Raw genomic sequence first — 23,523 nt, forward strand, 5'->3', positions numbered from 1 at the left:
CACACACACCCCACCGGTCCAAATAATACACAGAGACATGTGAACTGCATAGTACACACACACAAACACACACGGGGGCACCCTGGGAAAACCAGGCTGCTAATCACATTCTCTCCTTCCCTTCCCGGCGGATGGAGGGAGGGAAAAAAGGAATACATCTTTATTAGGAGACTTGTCCCTGCTCTATCGATCCGACCTCCCCCCTCTCTCTTCCCCCACTCTCTCTTTGCTTTATTTTGTTTTTATAGGTGTGTCTGCCATCCAGTCCAATAGACTGACTATGTCAGAGAGTGGGCCATTACCAATCTCTCCCCGGAATAGCCATGTCTCCAAGGGCCCTGCTGAGGTTGCAAGGAGGGCCTGAGCATAGAAATATAATGACTTTCTGACCATTCTATTTCTATGAGTCTCGGTGGGTTGGGCTGGGAGGGCCTGAGTGGGTTGGGCTGCCCGGGGGAAGAGGCAGGACAGAATGGGCCACATAAGACAGACACAGGCACAAATCTAGAACACTGCATCAATTCTGCTAAGCCAGCATTCCAAATGGTAGCGTACACCAAATATGGCCACTGGTGTCCGCAGTCCCCACCGCTGAATGTTGCTTCGGATAGGAATGGTGTGGTTCAGAGAGCATAGAGCCTCAGGTCATGTCTGGCTCATGGTACTAAAGCAGGGAGTAGAGCTTCCTGTGGGAGCCTTACGGACACGGGAAGTAGTATAGAAAGACTGTGGGCCTATCTAGATGGACGAGTGTAAATAAGATATGAGCTTCTATTACCATTCTTAAAAAGATGTCCTCCAGTGTTTTTTAAAAACGTTTCATATTGAGTATAAATACAGTAAAGCACACACACACTAAAGGGTAAAAAAATAACATGTTTTGAGCAAAATAGTTGTTTTCTTTGACAACTACAAACTTCAAGGAGTAGGGCACTCAAGGAGCTGGTCTGAAGGCCATTGGTCTCCTACTTGATTGAGAAAAAATAGAGACGCACTAGAGAACAAAAGAGGAAAGGCCACCACCTCACTTGTGTCATGTCATTTTTTATTTTACCTTTATTTAACCAGGTAGGCTAGTTGAGAACAAGTTCTCATTTGCAACTGCGACCTGGCCAAGATAAAGCATAGCAGTGTGAACAGACAACAACACAGAGTTACACATGGAGTAAACAATAAACAAGTCAATAACATGGTAGAAAAGAAGAGAATCTATATACAATGTGTGCAAAAGGCATGAGGAGGTAGGCAATAAATCGAATAATTACAATGTCATGACCACCTATTCAAAACAAATCAAATTGTATTTGTCACATACACCTGGTTAGCAGATGTTAATGCGAGTATAGCGAAACGCTTGTGCTTCTAGTTCCGACAATGCAGTAATATCCAACGAGTAATTTAACCTAACAATTTCACAACAATTACCTTATACACACGTGTAAAGGAATGAATAAGAATGTGTACATTAAAAAAAATATATGAATGAGTGATGGTATAGAACGACATAGGCAAGATGCAGTGGATGGTATAGAGTACAGTATATACATATGAGATGAGTAACGTAGGGTGTGTAAACATTATATAAAGTGGCATTGTTTAAAGTGGCTAGTGATACATTACATCAAGATGGCAAGATGCAGTATATGGTATAGAGTACAGTATATACATATGAGATGAGTAATGTAGGGTATGTAAACATTATAAGAAGTGGCATTATTTAAAGTGGCTCGTGATACATTTATTACATACATTTTTCCAGTGGCTGTAGTGGAGTCAGTATGTTGGCAGCAGCCACTCAATGTTAGTGATGGCTGTTTAACAGTCTTATGGCCTTGAGATAGAAGCTGTTTTTCAGTCTCTCGGTCCCTGCTTTGATGCACCTGTACTGACCTCGCCTTCTGGATGATAGCGGGGTGATCAGGTAGTGGCTCGGGTGGTTGTTGTCCTTGATGATATTTTTGGCCTTCCTGTGAGCCTTTTGGTTATGGGCGGAGCAGTTGCCGTACCAGGCGGTGATACAGCCCGACAGGATGCTCTCGATTGTGCGTCTGTAAAAGTTTGTGAGTTTGTGAATTTCTTCAGCCTCCTGAGGTTGTAGAGGTGCCGCTGCGCCTTCTTCACCACGCTGTCGGTGTGGTTGGACCATTTCAGTTTGTCTGTGATGTGTACGCCGAGGAACTTAAAACTTTCTACCCTCTCCGCTACTGTCCCGTCAATGTGGATAGGGGGGTGCTCACTCTGCTGTTTCCTGAAGTCCACGATCATCTCCTTGTTTCGTTGACGTTGAGTGTGAGGTTATTTTCCTGACACCACACTCCGAGGGCCCTCACCTCCTCCCTGTAGGCCGTCTCGTCGTTGTTGGTAATCAAGCCTACCACTCTAGTGTCGTCTGCAAACTTGATGATTGAGTTGGAGGCGTGCATGGCCACGCAGTCGTGGGTTAACAGGGAGTACAGGAGAGGGCTGAGACGCACCCTTGTGGGGCCCCAGTGTTGAGGATCAGCGGGGTGGAGATGTTGTTACCTACACTCACCACCTGGGGGCGGCCCGTCAGGAAGTCCAGGACCCAGTTGCAAGGGCGGGGTCGAGACCCAGGGTCTCAAGCTTGATGACGAGTTTGGAGGGTACTGTGTTAAATGCTGAGCTGTAGTCGATGAACAGCATTCTCACATAGGTATTTCTCTTGTCCAGATGGGTTAGGGCAGTGTGCAGTGTGGTTGCAATTGCGTCGTCTGTGGACCTATTGGGTCGGTAAGCAAATTGGAGTGGGTCTAGGGTGTCCGGTAGGGTGGAGGTGATATGGTCCTTGACTAGTCTCTCAAAGCACTTCATGATGACGGAAGTGAGTGCTACGGGGCGGTAGTCATTTAGCTCAGTTACCTTAGCTTTCTTGGGAACAGGAACAATGGTGGCCCTCTTGAAGCACGTGGGGACAGGAGACTGGGATAAGGATTGATTGAATATGTCCGTAAACACACCAGCCAGCTGGTCTGCGCATGCTCTGAGGACGCGACTGGGGATGCCATCTGGGCCTGCAGCCTTGAGAGGGTTGACACGTTTAAATGTTTTGCTCACGTCGGCTGCAGTGAAGGAGAGCCCTCAGGTTTTGGTAGCGGGTCGTGTCAGTGGCACTGTGTTGTCCTCAAAGCGAGCAAAGAAGTTGTTTAGTCTGTCTGGGAGCAAGACATCCTGGTCCGTGACGGGGCTGGTTTTCCTTTTGTAGTCCGTGATTGACTGTAGACCCTGCCACATACGTCTCGTGTCTGAGCCGTTGAATTGCGACTCTACTTTGTCTCTATACTGATGCTTAGCTTGTTTGATTGCCTTACGGAGGGAATAACTACACTGTTTGTATTTGGTCATGTTTCCGGTCACCTTGCCCTGATTAAAAGCAGTGGTTTGCGCTTTCAGTTTTGCGCGAATGCTGCCATCAATCCACGGTTTCTGGTTTGGAAATGTTTTAATAGACGCTGTGGGTACGACGTCGCCGATGCACTAGCTAATAAACCCGCTCACCGAATCAGCGTATTCATCAATGTTGTTGTTCGCCACAATGCGGAACATATCCCAGTCCACGTAATCGAAGCAATCTTGAAGCGTGGAATCCGATTGGTCGGACCAGCGTTGAACAGACCTGAGCGCGGGAACTTCCCGTTTTAGTTTCTGTCTATAGGCTGGAAGCAACTAAATGGAGTCTCGGTCAGCTTTTCCGAAAGGAGGGCGGGGGAGGGCCTTATATGCGTCGCGGAAGTTAGAATAACAATGGTCTAGGGTTTTGCCAGCCCTGGTTGCACAATCGATATGCTGATATAATTTAGGGAGCCTTGTTTTCAGATTAGCCTTGTTAAAATCCCCAGCTACAATAAATGCAGCCTCAGGATATGTGGTTTCCAGTTTACATAGAGTCAAATGAAGTTCGTTCAGGACCATCGATGTGTCTGCTTGGGGGGATATATGCGGCTGTGATCATAATCGAAGAGAATTCTCTAGGTAGATAATGCGGTCGGCATTTGATTGTGAGGAATTCTAAGTCAGGTGAACAGAAGGACTTGAGTTCCTGTATGTTGTTATGATCACACCACGTCTCGTTAATCATAATGCATACACCCCCGCCCTTCTTCTTACCAGAAAGATGCTTGTTTCTGTCGGCATGATGCGTGAAGAAACTAGCTGGCTGTACAGACTACGACAGCGTGTCTCGAGTGAACCATGTTTCCGTGAAACAAAGAACGTTACAGTCTCGGATGTCTCTCTGGAAGGCTACCCTTGCACGGATTTCGTCTACCTTGTTGTCAAGAGACTGGACATTGGCGAGCAGTATTCTCGGGAGCGGTGCGCGATGTGCCCGTCTACGGAGCCTGACCAGAAGACCGCTCCGTCTGCCCCTTCTACGGCGTCGTTGTTTTGGGTCGCCGGGTGGGATCCGATCCATTGTCCTGGGTGGTGGGCAAAACAGAGGATCAGCTTCGGGAAAGTCGTATCCCTGGTCGTAATGTTGGTGAGTTGACTTTGCTCTTATATCCAATAGTTCCTCCCGACTGTATGTAATAAAACCTAAGATTATCTGGTGTAACAATGTAAGAAATAACACATAAAAAAACTAAATACTGCATAGTTTCCTAGGAACGCGAAGCGAGGCGGCCATCTCTGTCAGCGCCGGAAGTTATTGTGAGGTACCTTTTGTTAAGTAAATCAGGTGTTCAAGTAGTTGAAAATGAGACAAATTTAAAAGGCCCAGTGCAGTAAAAAAAAAAAGAATTCCTGTGTTTTTTATTTATTTCCACATTATCATAATTTCACAGTATTATTCCAAACTAAAAATGCATTAAGAGCCGTTTTAAAAAATAATGCTTGAAATTTTAGCCTGTTCTGGTGGAATGGAGTTTTGGCCTGCCTGGTGACATCAACAGGCGGTAAAGGCGGTTCTTTGCTAAGAAGCTATTTCCGTTTATTTTTCACAAATTTAATTGAAAACAATCCCAGTAAGGTACTTAATGGTTACCCAGAAATAATTTGATATTGAGATAAAAATGGCTGCATTGGACCTTAAATTTTTTTAGGATATGATAGTAGGGGAGAGCGTGAGAACAGACAAAGAGAGAGAGATAGATGGGGAGAGTGAAAGAGAATCTAAGATGGAAAGAAACTTGAGGGCCAAACTAAATTCCATTGCTCCTTTAAAACAGCTCTCATCCCCCTCATGCCTGAAGAGCCATTCACTTCCACATAGCAGTGCATGCATACCTGACATACCACCCAACTCAACTACAGCAGTAGCCTCTGAATAGCCACAGGCTCCTCACACAGACACAAAGACTGTCTCAAATGGCACTCTATTCCCATATGGTACACTACTTTTGACCAGAGTCCTATTGGAATAGGGTGCCATTTGGGGACATACACAAAGGCTCCAGGTACAAGTTGAGCTTAACCTCTAAAAGCAGTTGTTACTAAGATACCATACGGAATTGTTTTAAGGATGGTCATACCATGGATCATTTAGCAATTTGATTTGGAATTTTAGGACCTCGTTAGATATAAAAAAAAATATATATATAAAATAATTTGATAAAATATTGAATTTGGCCTTTACTTCTTTGGCTCATAGAAAAGCATTGAATAACATATTCATAAATTGGTAAAAAATAAATTACAATTAAAATCACAAGAAATAAGGTTTTGAAGTCTTTCTTTTCCTTTTTGGACACACATTTAACCCCTTATTTTTGTTAGCATAAAACTACCCCCATACTTCCTTTCTTTTGTATTGTTTACCTTCAGATGAGTCCCGTGACACTTGTGGGGGTCATAGAGCAAAACGGAATGGTCATAATAGTTATGTAGACCAAACTGTTCGGACGAAAAATACGTTTTTGTGAGAAGACTGATTTTTCAGGATGATCTGACAAACACCGCTGTAGCCCGGGCCACCTTCCACCGCAGATGCGGAGGGCCGACATAGGCAGGTGCGGTGGATTGAAGCTCAGCCCATACAACAACAAAAAACTATCTAGCGTAAACTGATGGATTTTGATGCAGATTTTTTTATTATGTTACTTAGACTTGACGCACGTGTGCGTCAATAGACTTAACCACGCATACGGGATCAAATTCAGATATTCATCATCGTAATACCAAGTTTAAGCATACAGCAGTTATATCACATATTGTACTGCGATATACAGTAGACCTGCCTACATACTCAGTGGTGTCATATAAACGTGTGCTTTTTTTACTCAGTGTCATATTGTGCTTTGTGTTACTCTGGGGGCGTTTATGTGTCCTCAGCAAGACACCTGTAGAGGATTTTCCTACACTATTTAAAAACACGTCTTCTGATACACATTACACGCATCTGAAAAATGGCGATCGTGCACCTTCTCTCTCCAATCAGCGTGAGTGACAGACAGCGTTGACATCTCTCCAACGCAAACAGTTAGAAACAGCGTCCTCCATATCCACATACCAGCTCTTTCTGCTGGTGAAGTTGTGCTTATTGGATAACAATCATGCGACTCTCTGACTATTCTGAACCTCGTTGTCACCGAGGAGGGCGGAGCCGTTGAGTGAACACCTTCACCCGAAGTGTGAGTGCGTGCGTTGCCTCATAGCCAGGTAAACCCTCATCCTCGTCTGGTATTGCTTATTGTGTAGGCACCAGAGAGAAGAAAAAAAAACAAGAAATGAAAAATAACTTGCCTGGCGCCCCAAGGCTATGAGACAAGTGTGTGTATGAGAGAATGGAAACAAGATAGGGTGAGAATGCTGGTTGACGGGAATGCCATCCACCCTCTTATCATTACAGCGCCAAAACTATATCCAAGTTGACACACACACAAATGACTAGAGTAGGCTATACTGTATCTACAATTTATCTTTAGAAACTAATTTCAGATTAGAATTTCCCTATCCAAACACAACAGTAACCGTTGAGCCGTAAACAACACAAACCAGTCTAGGTTCAGTTAAGAACAGGAAGCAACAGTCAACCCCCCCCCAGTGGTGACTGGCCGCTCACCATGTTTGTTTTGGGCAGATAGAGATGTTTGTTCTCAATCAGTAACGACAGCAGGTAGGCAAACCATCCACCTCTCTGCTCCAGGTTTAAATGACTGAGGACCTGGACAGGGGAGGACACGTACACACAAACCGGGATCCAGGTGCTATGGGGGCGGGGAGCCTGTTCATCAGGTGCTGTGGCGGAGCTGAAAGCACAGAGAACTCTTTCAGACACACGCACCTTTCAGTTTTTGCCTTTGGGCTGATTCAAAGCTCTTTAGCGATTGAAGGTGTGAAGGAACAAACAGCTGTTGACCACACACACCACAGAGAAGCACTGTTCAATGGTCATAATGATAACGTGTAGAACATGGTTAGTACACACACACACACACACACACACACACACACATGGTATACAGGCGCACACAGAGGATCACCTTCCTCCCACAGTCAGCAGTGGCTTGGAGAGATTAAGGCTTATTTCTGCAGCAGCCCATTGGTGCAAAGCGGAATTAATTATGAAGAAAAAGAGAATAGAGGAGAGGGGGATAACACTGTTTTTCCACCAAACACTCCTTACCCTTGGATGGTGCTACTGTTCCCTTTGGAAAGTCTGCTGTTTACACTACCCCAGGCCCAGCCATGTTTCCATGACGATAGGATCCCAGGGTCAGTCACATGGCAAGGGGAAAAGGGAGTCTCGGGGCCCAATTCAATAACAACGAGCTAACCTGGTTACTGGGTTAAGGTAAAAATAACACCAGAGTAGGCCTGAAGTCTGAAAGATTACGTGCTTGAGTTTCTTTTCTATTTCACACAGTAAAATAAATTAGAGAAGCAATGTCTAAAAGCCTTCTGAGTGTGCTTTAAGAGCTGGAAAAGGAGATAAATGTAAAACTACCCATTGGCCATGTCGCTATTGTTAAAAAAATAATCTGTGTGCTCAGATAACTAACCTGGTAAAATAAAGGCGCAAACTATAAGTAAATAAAGGCTCCTCTAACCTCCTCCAAAATTCTACATAAATACAAATATAAATTAAAAAAGGCTTCTCTATAACTAGAAAGTAGAGGCCTAGAGCTTTCTGGTTGCTTAATGCGCAAATGGAACCACAGAGAGACTCAAAGACAACATGCTCATGCAAGATTTAAGTTCCCGATATTAAATTCTGCACTTCTGTGAACAAAATGCTTAAAATGTCAAAGCAGGCCCGGGATAGCCCTGGTAAATTCTTTAAGTGGCTTTTGCTGAAGCACTGAAGCAGAGAAAATCTAATAAAATGTTATGTCACATGCTTTGTAAACAACAGGTGTGTGTGTGTGTGTGTGTGTGTGTGTGTGTGTGTGTGTGTGTGTGTGTGTGTGTGTGTGTGTGTGTGTGTGTGTGTGTGTGTGTGTGTGTTGTGCATTTGTTCAATACACACATGCTCAATGACACCGTCTCTAAGTCCTAGACATTTAAACTATCTTACAAACACGTACACCAACTCGTCCTCTCAAGTGCAAGCGAGTATGCGCACACACACACACACTTGTTGTTTTATCCCCTGCTAAGGAAGCTAGTCCTCTCCCTCATTTACCCCTCTTTCTCTCTGGAGCCATTTACCCCAAGGTGATTCAAAATAGTTAGTGCAAAGGGGGCGGGTGGGGGTCCAGACTTGCCACGCGGTAGCAGAGAGAACAGTCTATGACTTGTGTGGCTGGAGTCTTTGACAATCTTTAGGGGCTTCCTCTGACACTGCCTGGTATAGAGGTCCTGGATGGCAGGGAGCTCGGCCTCAGTGATGTACTGGGCCGTTTGAAGCCCCTTTGCGGTCGGATGCCAAGCAGTTGCCATACCAAGCGGTGATGCAGCCAGTCAAGATTCTCTCAATGGTTCTCTCAATGGTGTGGTCTCTCAATGGATTCTCTTAATATCAGTTTGTCTCTGTGAATGGTTTGTCCTCTGACAAATGTTGTTGTTGGTGTTCCTCAAGGTTCCGTTTTAGGACCACTATTGTTTTCACTATATATTTTACCTCTTGGGGATGTTATTCGAAAACATAATGTTAACTTTCACTGCTATGCGGATGACACACAGCTGTACATTTCAATGAAACATGGTGAAGCCCCAAAATTGCCCTCGCTAGAAGCCTGTGTTTCAGACATAAGGAAGTGGATGGCTGAAAACTTTCTACTTTTAAACTCGGACAAAACAGAGATGCTTGTTCTAGGTCCCAAGAAACAAAGAGATCTTCTGTTAAATCTGACAATTAATCTTGATGGTTGTAAAGTCGTCTCAAATAAAACTGTGAAGGACCTCGGCGTTATTCTTGACCCTGATCTCTCTTTTGACGAACATATCAAGACTGTTTCAAGGACAGCTTTTTTCCATCTACGTAACATTGCAAAAATCTGAAATTTTCTGTCCAAAAATGATGCAGAAAAATTTATCCATGCAAAATTAAAAATTAATCCATGCATTTGTTACTTCTAGGTTAGACTACTGCAATGCTCTACTATCCGGCTACCCTGATAAAGCACTAAATAAACTTCAGTTAGTGCTAAATACGGCTGCTAGAATCCTGACTAGAATCAAGAAATTTGATCATATTACTCCAGTGCTAGCTTTCCTACACTGGCTTCCTGTTAAGGCAAGGGCTGATTTCAAGGTTTTACTGTTAACCTATAAAGCGTTACATGGGCTTGCTCCTACCTATCTTTCCGAGTTGGTCCTGCCGTACATACCTACACGTACGCTACGGTCACAAGACGCAGGCCTCCTAATTGTCCCTAGAATTTCTAAGCAAACAGCTGGAGGCAGGGCTTTCTCCTATAGATCTCCATTTTTATGGAACGGTCTGCCTACCCATGTGAGAGACGCAGACTCGGTCTCAACCTTTAAGTCTTTACTGAAGACTTATCTCTTCAGTAGGTCATATGATTGAGTGTAGTCTGGCCCAGGAGTGTGAAGGTGAACGGAAAGGCTCTGGTGCAACGAACCGCCCTTGCTGTCTCTGCCTGGCCGGTTCCCCTCTCTCCACTGGGATTCTCTGCCTCTAACCCTATTACAGGGGCTGAGTCACTGGCTTACTGGTGCTCTTTCATGCCGTCCCTAGGAGGGGTGCGTCACTTGAGTGGGTTGAGTTACTGACGTGATCTTCCTGTCTGGGTTGGCGCCCCCCCCCCCCCCCTTGGTTTGTGCTGTGGTGGAGATCTTTGTGGACTATACTCGGCCTTGTCTCAGGATTGTAAGTTGGTGGTTGAAGATATCCCTCTAGTGGTGCGGGGGCTGTGCTTTGGCAAAGTGGGTGGGGTTATATCCTTCCTGTTTGGCCCTGTCCGGGGGTATCATCGGATGGGGCCACAGTGTCTCCTGACCCCTCCTGTCTCAGCCTCCAGTATTTATGCTGCAGTAGTTTATGTGTCGGGGGGCTAGGGTCAGTTGGTTATATCTGGAGTACTTCTCCTGTCTTATCCAGTGTCCTGTGTGAATTTAAGTATGCTCTCTCTAATTCTCTCCTTCTCTCTTTCTTTCTCTCTCTCGGAGGACCTGAGCCCTGGGACCATACGTCAGGACTACCGGGCATGATGACTCCTTGCTGTCCCTAGTCCACCTGGCCTTGCTGCTATTCCAGTTTCAACTGTTCTGCCTGCGGTTATGGAACCCCTACCTGTCCCAGACCTGCTGTTTTCAACTCTTAATGATCGGCTATGAAAAGCCAACTGACATTTATTCCTGATTATTATTTGACCATGCTTGTCACTTATGAACATTTTGAACATCTTGGCCATGTTCTGTTATAATCTCCACCCGGCACAGCCAGAAGAGGACTGGCCACCCCTCATAGCCTGGTTCCTCTAGGTTTCTTCCTAGGTTTTGGCCATTCTAGGGAGTTTTTCCTAGCCACCGTGCTTCTACACCTGCATTGCTTGCTGTTTGGGGTTTTAGGCTGGGTTTCTGTACAGCACTTCGAGATATTAGCTGATGTACGAAGGGCTATATAAAATAAACTTGATTTGATTTGGTGCAGCTGTAGAGCTTTTTGTGCCTTCTGCAAAACTGTGTTCGTGTGTTTGAACTATGATAGATCCTTAGCGATGTGGACACCAAGGTACTTGAAGCTCTACAGCCCTGTTGATATGGATGGGGGCGTGCTCGGCCCTCCATTTCCTCTACGCCACGATCAGCTCCTTTGTCTTTCTGACGTTGAGGAAAAGGTTGTCGTCTTGGCGCCACACTGACCTCTTCCCTATAGGCTGTCTCATCGTTGTCGGTGAACAGGCCTACCACCGTCATGTTGGCAGCAAACTTAATGGTGTTGAAGTTAGTGCAAAGGGAGCGGCTGGGGGTCCAGACTTGCCACGCGGTAGTAGAGATAACAGTCTATAACTTTTGTGGCTGGAGTCTTTGACAATCTTTAGGGGCTTCCTCTGACACAGTCGTGGGTGAACAGGGAGTACAGGAGGGGACTAAGCACACACCCCTGTGGGGCCCCTGTTTTGAGGATGTGTTGTTGCCTACCCTCACCATCTGGGGACGATATGAGCGATATGAAGGCCTAAAAGATAGGAGGAAATATGTAATGATGACAGTACTGCTTGCACACTGATCATTGGCATATAAGTGCTTAAGACATGGTTTACTAGGACACACACACACACACAGAGAAAGCTTGGAGTAAACAGCTTGATGCCAACATAATTACAACATGAGGCCAATCATCTCCATAGCTCATAAGGCGTACCCTGTTATAAAGCAGTACAAAACACCTTTTTCTGGCTAACATTCCAGCAGGTAATGGAAGAGGGGCCAGTGCATAGACCTAATCAAGATTTACCAGGACTCAAAGAGGTTAACCCGTTTCTCACACACACACAAAATCATAAGCGGACCAAGAAAGGATGACATTGACACTCATGCAGGCGTGATATTTCCCTCAGTGATATTTCAGGCAGAGCAAAATATGACCTGGATGAGAGTAATGGAAAAGGACGGTCAGGGTAGGAGAGCAGCGTCCCGACATGCTTTTGTCATGTTATGTCGGCCATCCCTAAACTGCATTCTCAGCTCAAATCAGACACAGAACAAGAGCTAGGCGTAGTCCACACAAGGTGCCATGTGTTGTTCCCTATGGCACTGATCAGAATGAGCACATTGTGTGGAATTCAGTTCAATAGTTCAAATGAATTGAAATGTGCTCATTTGGCATTGTCAAGCATGTAGGTATTGACCAAGCAGACCACACAGTGACTGGTAATAAGTCCACAGGTACACATCAGAATGATAGAATACATCGCTACCCTAGAATCGCGGGGCTGTTGAGAAACTAGTATCCTTACCAATTATTTTAGTGCTCACTTGTTCGTATTTTCTTGGGAAACAGTATTAACAAAGAGCAATAGCCCTAACTAGGCGATGTTCTAGCCGGTACAATGTTATTAGGCTAATTGCATACGTTATTCCTGTAGAAATTACCTTGGTATAATGTTCATGTATGTAATGTTGCGGAATATTCCTCTGGAGCATCGGTGTTCCCAGAGTGGGGAATGTCAGGGAGGGGGGGGGGGGGGGGGGGGGGGGCGTTTCATTATGCTACATACTGGATCTACTGTTTATCCTTCCCCGCCTCTCTCTCTCCCAATCTTTGCTTCTTTCCATCTTTTCCCCACAATCTCTCCTACCCCTCCCCCTTCTACAGCACCCCCCTCTGTTCCATTCCTCAAACCCAGCATCAATGTACGGGGGGGGGGGGGGGGGGGGTATAAAATAATGTGTGATTAATGTCTTTGAGAAACAGATAAATAATCACAGGAGACCAGGGGGCTGCTAGTTGGCCTTAGGGTAGTAAATATGGAGAGTTTTATAGCTGTTCACCAGGGAGAGACGGAGAGGGGGAGGAGAGAGGGGGAGAAGTACAGACGCAGATTCATTCAAGTGTATTAGCTTTTCCCTATACACACAATAACCTCTGCCTTCTCTCTCTCTGTACTGTCTTTCATCCTCATCACCCAACAGTACACACACACACATACTCTTAAGGACAAATTCCCCTGTGTTTGATGTGTCCCTACATGCTGTGGTTTGTGATGCGGTTGACAGCCCGCTCCACCCCGTGTCACCCTGCTTTTAAGCCGTTCCTCCAGTGACAGCCTGTCCCCTGGAGAAGATGGCATCATTTATTTATCAGATTCTTTCCTTGGCTTTATTTTCACAGCAAAAAAAATCTGGGGTGAAAATGTCAATCAGCACAACAGGCACTCCTGCTGTGAGCTCACCGGTCATCCTCCCTCTTCCTGTTAGCATGCAGAATGAGACAGACAACACACACTACCCCTCTTTCTATTCCTCTCACCCACACACTCTCCCTTTTTTCATTCTACTTTCCCTCTCTCTCTCTCGCTCTCTCTTGCTCACACACACACACACACACACCTCACCAAATCCGAGCTAACACTCATTTGCAAGAACGGACAATCTATGTCTCCCAGAGAAGCCAAACGGCAGAACATAAACAAGCCCTATTGCTGAGGAATCTGGTAAACAGATAGGAGCTGGTGGAGTGATACTACTGTGAGCAGCCCCAAAGAGCAAAACAGATCCTTCTGAAGGGAAGGAACAAGGGGAGGAGGCTGAGGAAAGATCAGGCATAAAATCATGTTTGCAGATTGCATTATAAATTCAGATGAACTGGGGAGGGTAATGGGATTAAAATGCTGAAGTGTTTCCAAGGGTGGGGAGGCAAAGAGTGACAGCTGAGTTTATTGCACTGACGAATGCAGGGAAATATTATGGCTCTGGCAAAGGGAAGCAGTTGAGCCAATAGCAGTCTAAATGCCTGTATATATTTATACTTGGATATCCCACAAATAATGCATTATTGAACAGGGCGCATGATTGTGCGTTGTTGGCATACATTAGCGCGTACCATATCATAGCCTTTCTCGTGTTTCAAAAAAAATTCTCTCTCACGAATGCTGAAAACGTAGCAGAGTAAAAGCTTACATGGTGTTTAGCAAACAAAATAGAAGCGCTGTGGCTTTAAATCCCCGTCCCTCCCAACCTTTCTAAATATCTTCTATTTAGCCAGTGGTGAAAAGGGGGGCTATTGTCTGGTTACCCATTGGAGGGGGACAGAAAGCTGAAAAGACACAAACGATCACGAAAATAGGAACAAAGTGCTAAGCTTTCAATTGGGAATGGCTCAGAGCAATTTTATATGCGCACAAGGGGGTAGGGTAGCTGAGTTGTTTTTTGTAGGTTACCCTACCCCCTTACTGGAAAATATAGAATCGCATGGGATGAGTGTGGGTAGAAAATGGCAAATGACTTAGTCTGTGAGAATTTAAATAACACTAGCCTTTTGACTAACATGGTTCCCTTGAAATTCCAAGCAATGTGGGTTAGCTTGGAACTGTGTTAGATACTGCCCGGCCAGCATCATATTTCCCAGTAGCCTAGCGAAAGCTACTCACCGACTTGCAGTACGTTGTCCACCCAACCGCCCTCCAGCAGAGTGACACCCCGTAGGAAAGGCAGCTGGGTCTCGTCATTGTTTTCCCCGCTAGTTCCACTCTCATCTCCCCCTGCGTTGAACGAAGAATACATGCAGATCTCCTTTTCGCTCCTCGGAAACGACCAGTACACGATCCTTCTCTGGACAGGTTCTGGAATCCGTTCGAACCGTTCTTCCACCCTTTGGAATGGCCACTTCTCTGCGACTCTCCGAGCCGCGATGTCGAGCAGCGATTCGGGGTTGTGTGTTTTTCCCAATCCCCCTGGAGCGGACCCCGGACCGCCACAAAGTACTCCTCCAGCCCGCTGCCCCTGCCTGCATGCCGGGTTGTAGCCGGGCCGGCAGCAGAGCCGCTTGGCCGGGGGCTGCTGGACTCGCTCCGCCATGATCGCACCGCTGTAACTTGTAGCGCAGTTCCTCACGGATCATATAAACGGGATAAGGAAGAGAAAAATACGCTCTCCAGCCGATTGTTTTCCGTACATGGAGAGACGACCCTTATTTGGAATAGTAGGCGGTGTCTTCGGGTTCAGTGAAGTCCTTTGTGTTGTCAAATTAGCAGAGATGGGTGTGATCCTGGACAGATTCCAGCGCACGAGTGGCGCTAAAAAAGGAACTGAAGGCGGAATTCCCGAACGTCGGCAAATCCTTTGTGAAGCCATTCCGGAGCGAGAGGGCGGGGCCTTTGCAGCCGAAGAGACTTTGAAGTTTGTTTGTGTTTGAGTTTAAAGGCGGGGTCTAATCCATGTGTGGTCTTATAGTTCCCCACTGGGGTAAATGAAGCAAGAGTTGAAGTAAAACCGAATTTTAAACTGGGTCCGAATTGAAGACTTCAACCAACCAGGCTCTCTCATCTCGATAACATCAGGAGTGACTGGGATCTTTTCTAAATTCAGAGGGCTCTCAACCGTAGGCGAGGGTAGAGGGCTTGAAAGGAACCTGAGGATATGGATGAGTCAATTCTCTAGTCATTTTATAAATACAGGTCTTATTCTATTATCAATAGCCTCTCTCTTGCTTTCTACCTCATCAAGCTTACACACACACACAGTCCACTTGCATGCTTGACAAAGTGCCTTAAATTCAACACTTTTTACAGTTCCCACCAAGTAAGTTACAATTCCCACCAAGTGGGAACCCTATTGGTGCGATGTGAACAGGGTTCGCTTCTCTGGTTCACCATTCACTACATTGGTGTCAGAAGTGGAATGTGGCCACCGGACATGTAAGGGGGCTGAGTAGTCAAAGCACGGGATGTGCTTTCCCGTTTGGAGGGAGCAATGTAGCGATCCTCACTATATGTATTTATTTAACTAGGCAAGTCAGTTAAGAACAAATTCTTATGTACAATGACGGCCTACCCCAGCCAAACCCTAACACGGGCCAATTGTGCGCCGCCCTATGGGACTCCCAATCACGGCCGGTTGCCATCACTCATTCATATATCTTTATGTACATATTCTTTATCCCTTTACACTTGCGTGTATAAGGTAGTAGTTGTGGAATTGTTAGGTTAGATTACTTGTTGTTATTACTGCATTGTCGGAACTAGAAGCACAAGCATTTCGCTACACTCGCATTAACATCTGCTAACCATGTGTATGTGACTAATAAAATTTGATTTGTAATATCAATCAATCAAAATGTATTCATAAAGCCCTTTTTACATCACCCGATGTCACAAAGTGCTATACAGAAACACAATCTAAACCCCCAAAGAGCAAGCAATGCAGATATAGAAGCCCTGATACAGCCTGGAATCAAACCAGTGCCTTAGACTGCTGCGCCACTCCAGAGCTCCTATATGGGCCATATTACAATTCGTGCTAATTGAGTTAACCCTATTGGCACGATGTGTAAGGTATTTGCCTTTCACACCTGAGACCCAAGTTCACTTCCATGTCCTGCTGTTCTCTACATTACTTTATAACTAGCCTATATGCCTAGAGTATGTAGAAACAGTAGGCTAGTTTAGAAATGGAATGATAAATAATTATATTTATCCATAGCTATTAAAAATATTACCTAGACAGACCATTAATCTGTTTCAGCTGGCTGATAGGCATTATTAGGCACTGTTTGGCGTAGCACAGCACATTTTTGACCAACTTTAACTTGTCAATACTTTCTCAATATCTGACTTGGTTTGGGACAACCAATGTGTTCTAAACGTCAAGTTCTAAACGTAATTTTATTTGAAAAATGCTCCATTATTAAATTAAATGTAAAAAATCTCCATTAAGTAATCCAACAATGTGTTTGCCACCATCTTGTCTATTTCAAATCTTCTCTCATTAATTTAGAGTCCACCCCAAAGTGCAGCATGTCATGATGACACTCACCTGTCTCGATCAATGAGAGTAGATTTGAAAGACAAGATGGCAGCGTACACATTGTTAAGATTACTTCACAGAGCAAAAAAACACTTAACCGCAGAGCATTTCCTAGCTTCAAACAAACCCCTGTGCAACTAGACATTGGTATTTAGAAGACATTGGTTGTCTTCCAAATTAGGAATTGAGGATGTATCACCAAGTTAAAGTTGCTTGAAAATTCTCTGTGCTACGCCAAACAATAACTAACTTGTAACGGTTAATGGAGCATCAAATTAGCCCGTTACAATCTGCTAGCTTTTTTTATCCAGTATATTCAGTTCATAGCAACCATTTCAGCAAAGCTCTATTACAAGCACCAAAATGATGGAATAAACAAAACTGTTTAAATAGGGCCTATTCTATAAACCTATTACAAGCCCATTACCTCATTTGTAAAGGAATTTAAGTTTAGGTCCAGAAAGGTGCACCTTCCAAGTAGGCAAAAAAGTATTTGATGTACTGTAGTATACTGTAAGCCTATATGGTCTGTTGAATGCAGTGATTTAAAAAAAACATATTTGCCTTAACAAAAACAGATGGAAAGTCATGGACTCTTTCACTGAACAGGAAAGAAAAACCTTGCCCAGTTTAAATGAGCATAAAAAATCCCAACTGCAAGCCCTCTGCTTGGTATGTGCATTTGCCTGTCTGGATGTCCTGCATGTGTTTCAGTCTGACCCCTCTCCTTCCCCTGTGTGCAGGGGCCTTTGAACTGCTCTGAAAGTGATCTGTGCCATATGAATGGAGCAGATGTGACCAAACCCGATTTGGTTTCAATACTTCCTCACAGGAAGTTCAAACAGCCTGCAGCTCCTTTGTCAAGTTATTCTTGTTTTTCTTGTCACTCAGGGTCAGAAAACTGGTTGCTTATTTTGACCATCAAAGGACATTTAACACTGCCTTCTTCAGTTTTAACTCAAATAAACAAACATTGATGCAGACGAAGTAACATAGGCCTACCCTTTGAACATAACAATTGTCAAACCAGCATGGTCCCAAAATGGTTTCCTCCGAAGAAACACACTTGTGACACAGCACAACACATTCAGAATGAAGCCACCAAGCGCTCACCTGAAAAGGTCTAGGGGTGGTTTTATACATGTCTACCTGTTCACAATTGATTAGGGTCCTTTGTTAAACTTGGTCCACAATGGGTAGTTCATATCCCGTCACACTATCAAAAAATGTTCTTGAATTTACCACGTTTTTTTATGGATGGCTCTTGACTCACTACATGCACTCAATAATGCGATTATTGTTGATAGTCAGATTAATATAAGAGTTCGATTAAAACGTTTACATGCATTTCAGGAAGAACGATTTCCCTGATAATCCTGTTTACATGGACAAATCTGAAAACAGGCTCCCTGATAAATGCAGAAAATCGCCAATCAAAATAAATGTTCTACCACAGCGAACATGTTATTTTTGGGAAGCATATTTGATTCTGAGTTTGGACGTAAAGTTTGTATATGAAAACTACTTATAAAAGACGCATAACATTCCAATCAGTTTTCCCGAACTCACTTCACTCATACTAAAAAGAGAATCTCGCTCGGCTGGTCCTGGCACATGCGCAGTTCAAATACACCGCTAGAACGCAGAGAACGCCCATTACGGTGTTTACGGGTGCGTTCGTAAATTCACTTTGGCTATCTACTCCGATTCAGAGCACTCTCGTTTTAGTGTACGGTAAAGCAGAATAACTGATTCATTTACGAATGGGCGACACCCGTTGAATATGACTGGTGCCAGTAAACGTCGGCAAATAAATGTAATTAAATTGTTGCCATCAGCACAGTTAGTCACCAACGCTCTGGGTAACATGACACCAGCATAGGGCGAGGAAAATGGTCAGAGTGAGGTGTTCTCTCATGTGTGTCTGGAAGTAGCTAGCAAGATAGCCAACGTTATCTGGGTGTTTGACTGCTGGTGAAGCCAGAAAGAAGGCTCAGCTCAACCCTACTCCTCGGCTAGAGCGCTCTGAACGTTCCGACAGCGAAACACTCTGATTTTACGAACGTATAATCTGACAACGCTCTGAATTTACGAACGCCCAAAGAGCACTCTGGCACTCCAACTTGAATTTACAAACGCACCCCTAGTGTGCCTGTAAACGTACATGTTCTATCACAATAAAACTACAGTTCCCTATATGCTAGGGTGTCACGTCATAACCAATTGTGAAAACTCACTTCCTGGTGCCAGATCAGCGTGGGATAAAAATAAAAACTTCTCTTAGTTGAGTATGTTTAACTTAATTATACGATTGTCATTGATTTGAACTGTTGTCTCTGTGCTTACTGCTAAACTAGACCAAAGTTGCTGGGGCGATGAAGCGGTTTTACAATGTAAATAAAGGAGCTATCTTAATTGTTTACAGAAGCTAACGTAATGAAGCTAACCGTTTTATGTAGCTTGCTAAATTAGCTAATGTTTGTTGTAAAGAGGCAATCTGTCTTTTGCTTCTCGAGTACTAAAACCTCCCTTTAAACATCATTGTTATGGAAAAGAATACTAGCTAGCGTTAGCTAACTACACGTCACCAACTTCTAGAGTATCTAGTTTACTGTTTGATATGCTAAATAGGCTCATTTAATCCATTATTGAGCTACCTATTGCCTAACGTTAGGACCTTACTTTATGTTGAGACGAATTGGCTCTGACAGTCAAATACACCATCTAAACGGGAATGGATTCTCAATTGCGGTACGGTTCTAGAAACATAAAGCTCTCTACTTTCATATCACATCAAAATAAGTTCACAAATGCAAGATATACACGTATTGTTTAACACAGTTGCAGACGGTATTTTTCGGTGACAACACGTTTGTGCCTTCCGTTTACACACAGGTGTTCGGAGACGAAGATAGCTAATCATCACAGGTAACGTTAGTCAATACTGTCTTCCATCTGTGTTCCATAAACATGTGCAGTAACATGGAAATATGGTCGTGTGGGAACCCTAACCCTATTTAGCGTCTGAATTGGCTACTAGCTAACTGGACTGTGACAAATTAGCTAGTGGAGTAACACACTATATATACAAAAGTATATGTGGATGCCCCTTCAAATGAGTGGATTCGGCTATTTCAGCCACACTGTTGCTGACAGGTGTATAAAATCGAGCCCACCGCCATGCAATCTCCATAGACAAACATTGGCAGTAGAATGACCTTACCGAAGAGCTCAGTGACTTTCAATGTGGCACCATCATAGGATGCCACCTTTCTAACAAGTCAGTTTGTCAAATGTCTACCCTGTTAGAGTTACCCCGGTCAACTGTAAGTGCTGTTAGTGTTAAGTGGAAAAATCTAGGAGCAATAACGGCTCAGCCACGAAGTGGTAGGCAACACAAGCTCACAGAATGGGACTGCCGAGTGCTGAAGCGCATAAAAATCTCAACACTCTTTACCGAGTTCCAAACTGCTTCTGGAAGCAACGTCACCACAAGAATTGTTAGTTGGGAGCTTCATGTAATGGGTTTTCATGGGCAGCCGCACACAAGCCTAAGATCACCATGCGCGATGCAAAACTTCGGCTGGAGTTGTGTAAAGCTCGCCGCCATTGGACTCTGGTGTCTGGCAGTCTGACGGACAAATCTGTTTTTTTTGTTTTTTTTAATTTTTTAATTTCACCTTTATTTAACCAGGTAGGCTAGTTGAGAACAAGTTCTCATTTGCAACTGCGACCTGGCCAAGATAAAGCATAGCATTGTGAACAGACAACAACACAGAGTTACACATGGAGTAAACAATAAACAAGTCAATAACATGGTAGGAAAAAGAGAATCTATATACAATGTGTGCAAAAGGCATGAGGTAGGCAATAAATCGAATAATTACAATTTAGCAGATTAACACTGGAGTGATAAATCATCAGATGATCATGTGCAAGAAGAGATACTGGTGTGCAAAAGAGCAGAAAAGTAAATAAATAAAAGCAGTATGGGGGTGAGGTAGGTAAATTGGGTGGGTAGTTTACAGATGGACTATGTACAGCTGCAGCGATCGGTTAGCTGCTCGGATAGCAGATTGGCGGATGCCAGGAGAACACTACTTGCCCGACTGCATTGTGCCAACTAAAGTTTGGTGGAGGAGGAATAATGGTCTGGGGCTGTTTTTCATGGTTCGGGCTCCTTAGTTCCAGTGAAGGGAAATCTTAACGCAACAACATACTATGACATTCTAGACAATTCTGTGCTTCCAACTTTGTGGCAACAGTTTGGGGAAGGCCCTTTCCTGTTTTAGCATGACAATGCCCCCGTGCACAAAGCGAGGTCCATGCAGAAATGGTTTGTCTAGATCGGTGTGGAAGATCTTGACTGGCCTGCACAGAGCCCTGACCTCAACCCTACCAAACACCTTTGGGATGAATTGGATCACTGACTACGAGCTAATCCTAATCCCCAACATCAGTGCCCGTCCTCACTAATTCTCCTGTGGTTGAATGGAAGCAAGTTCCTGCTGGAATGTTCCAGCATCTAGTGGAAAGCCTTCACAGAAGAGTGGAGGCTGGTATAGCAGCAAAGGGGGGACCAACTCCATATTAATGCCTATGATTTTGGAATGAGGTGTTTGACGAGCAGGTGTCCACATACTTTTCGTCATGTAATGTCTGTGGTTGAGACTGTAAAATTACAGGGGCGGCTTGACTGTAGTGCACATTTGATTTTCCTCTTGTATACCGGTAGGTATAAAGTCAAGCATACAATATATCCAATATGAATTGGTTAGATTTGAAATCTGAAGCTGTGTGTGGCTGTATCGATGGAGACTGGGCTACTTCTATGTTAGAGTAGCAGCACCTGTTGGTGAGTAGAAATGTTACAGAGTTAAATGTTCAGCAGGACAACAGTGTGTGGTACCTTTGGCAAAAGGTACCTTACAAAAAATTAACACCGTCCTAACATTGAGTTGCACCCCCCTTTTGCCCATCAGTTTAGCCTCAATGTGTCAGGTCATGGACTCTACAAGGTGTCGAAAGCGTTCCACAGAGAGGCTGGCCCATGTTTACTCCAATGCGTCCCACAGTTGTGTCAAGTTAGCTGGATGTCCTTTGGGTGGTTGACCATTCTTGAAAAACCCAGCAGTGTTGCAGTTCTTGACACAACCGGTGTGCCTGGCACCTACAACTATATCCCATTCAAATCCCATCTTTTGTCTTGCCAATTCACCTTCTGAATGGCACACATACACAATCCAAGTCTCAATTGTCTCAAGGCTTAAAACTCTTAATTTAACCCGTCTCCTCCCCATCTACACTGAATTGAAGTGGATTCACCAAGTGCCATCAATAAGCAATCAGATTCTTTCACCTGGATTCACCTGGTCAGTCTGTCATGGAAAGAGCAGGTGTTCTTAATGTTTTGTTCACTCAGTGTATATGTTACAAGATATAGGCCTAAACATTAACTTCTCTGACATTATTTCTTCCCATAATTGTTTAGGATTGTTTAATCTGAATGTAGATCTGTGGTTACATTTTGCCCCAAGCTTCTAATTTGTTAATAATTACATTTTTTGTTATTCCCATATTCCAGATTGGAGTTGCTGTTGGCGATCAGGATGATTGACGTGCGGGCGTGGGCGGAGTACGTGGTGGAGTGGGCGGCTAAGGACCCGTACGGCTTTCTGACGACGGTTATCCTGGCGCTCACACCCCTCTTTATCGCAAGCGCCCTGTTGTCGTGGAAACTGGCCAAAATGATTGAGGCGCGCGACCGCGAGCAGAAGAAAAAGCAGAAACGCCAGGAGAACATCGCCAAAGCCAAGAGGACCAAGAAAGACTGAGCCGTAAAGAGGGAGAGCGGGATCAGGAGAGAAGAGTAGCTACAGTACACAGCTATGCTCAACGCTCTCTTTACTTGCCACACCCCCACCCCTCGTCTCTTCAACCCAGCCCTCTTGTCCAGTGTAGGAGGGATGTAGGCCCTACATGGAGGCCTTACAGCGCTGAGGGAACGGTATAGACCGGGGAGGCTCATTCGATGGGACTATCATCACAATCAACACCACCGTCTGAGCTTGGTGGTGTTGCAGTACTTTGCATTCCATTTGTAACAACTCCACTCCAATGATTTCATTAACTAGTAAAAAAAAGTTCTCCATTTGAAGTTACTAATTAAATATCTGAATTATTTTCCTGTTTTTAATGAAGTTCTGAATAAAAAAAAATGGCTGTTTTCTCCTTGCAAGTCATAACCCTCCCCTAACCCTGCCTGAATGATGCTTAACTGAAAAGTTTGAGTTCCTGCCCGACTAGATGCAGTGCATCAACCAATGGTTGCATGCCATGTCAACTGTTCAGTCGGCTTAGATGGATAGCTATATCATGTGTTTTGCTTATAGTTAAACACCTATCCAAGTGTTTTGACATCTGGCAGGAGTGTACTGTAGTCTGGCAGGAACTCGACCAAGAAGTGAGCCAGGCAATTTTCATACATGGGTTTTATTCAGTGTTTTTAACATCTAGACAATTATAACACACATTTATTGTAAAGGGACGTCTACTCCTGAGACCTGCAACCATCTTGTCAGCTGTGGGATATCCTTTCCTTCATTTAATAAAAATAAAGGTTTGTAGTGTCATGTGTTGGGGGTGTATATATAAAATACAAAGACATTAAATAAATTACACCTTGTCATGCAG

The 23,523-nt window shown here is 44.3% G+C and overlaps 2 protein-coding genes across 7 annotated transcripts in view; one reads left to right on the forward strand and one right to left on the reverse strand.

The window, feature by feature from the left end:
* The window catches only part of LOC129853794 (zinc finger SWIM domain-containing protein 6), a 51,582-nt gene extending 36,413 nt beyond the window's left edge, over positions 1-15,169 (reverse strand). The window contains exon 1 of one of the 3 annotated variants that reach the window (XM_055920202.1): positions 14,457-15,169. In XM_055920202.1, the coding sequence (XP_055776177.1) occupies positions 14,457-14,883 (427 nt within the window). In that variant the 5' untranslated portion in view covers positions 14,884-15,169. Of the gene's footprint in view, positions 1-7,018; positions 7,091-14,456 lie in introns of those variants that run through there. The other 2 variants (XM_055920203.1, XM_055920204.1) reach the window with 2 other exon arrangements.
* A 3,837-nt stretch (positions 15,170-19,006) lies between these two features.
* LOC129853798 (small integral membrane protein 15) lies at positions 19,007-23,462 on the forward strand. 4 transcript variants are annotated; one of them, XM_055920209.1, is made up of 3 exons: positions 19,053-19,118; positions 19,726-19,758; positions 22,415-23,462. In XM_055920209.1, exon 3 carries the CDS (start codon positions 22,440-22,442, stop codon positions 22,662-22,664), a length of 225 nt encoding a protein of 74 aa, XP_055776184.1. In that variant the 5' UTR covers positions 19,053-19,118; positions 19,726-19,758; positions 22,415-22,439; the 3' UTR covers positions 22,665-23,462. The 4 variants fall into 4 exon arrangements, with proteins under 4 accessions (XP_055776183.1, XP_055776182.1, XP_055776184.1 ...); XM_055920210.1 differs by having other exon boundaries at positions 19,063-19,113; XM_055920208.1 differs by lacking the exon at positions 19,726-19,758 and having other exon boundaries at positions 19,007-19,113.
* The last annotated feature ends 61 nt before the right edge of the window (positions 23,463-23,523 follow it).

The sequence above is a fragment of the Salvelinus fontinalis genome, chromosome 4, assembly GCF_029448725.1.
Source record: "Salvelinus fontinalis isolate EN_2023a chromosome 4, ASM2944872v1, whole genome shotgun sequence".
In the NCBI taxonomy this organism is placed as follows: domain Eukaryota; kingdom Metazoa; phylum Chordata; class Actinopteri; order Salmoniformes; family Salmonidae; genus Salvelinus; species Salvelinus fontinalis.

Excerpts from the sequence above, each read along its gene's own strand:
- LOC129853798 (XM_055920208.1), top strand. The coding sequence starts at position 22,440 with ATGATTGACGTGCGGGCGTGGGCGGAGTACGTGGTGGAGTGGGCGGCT.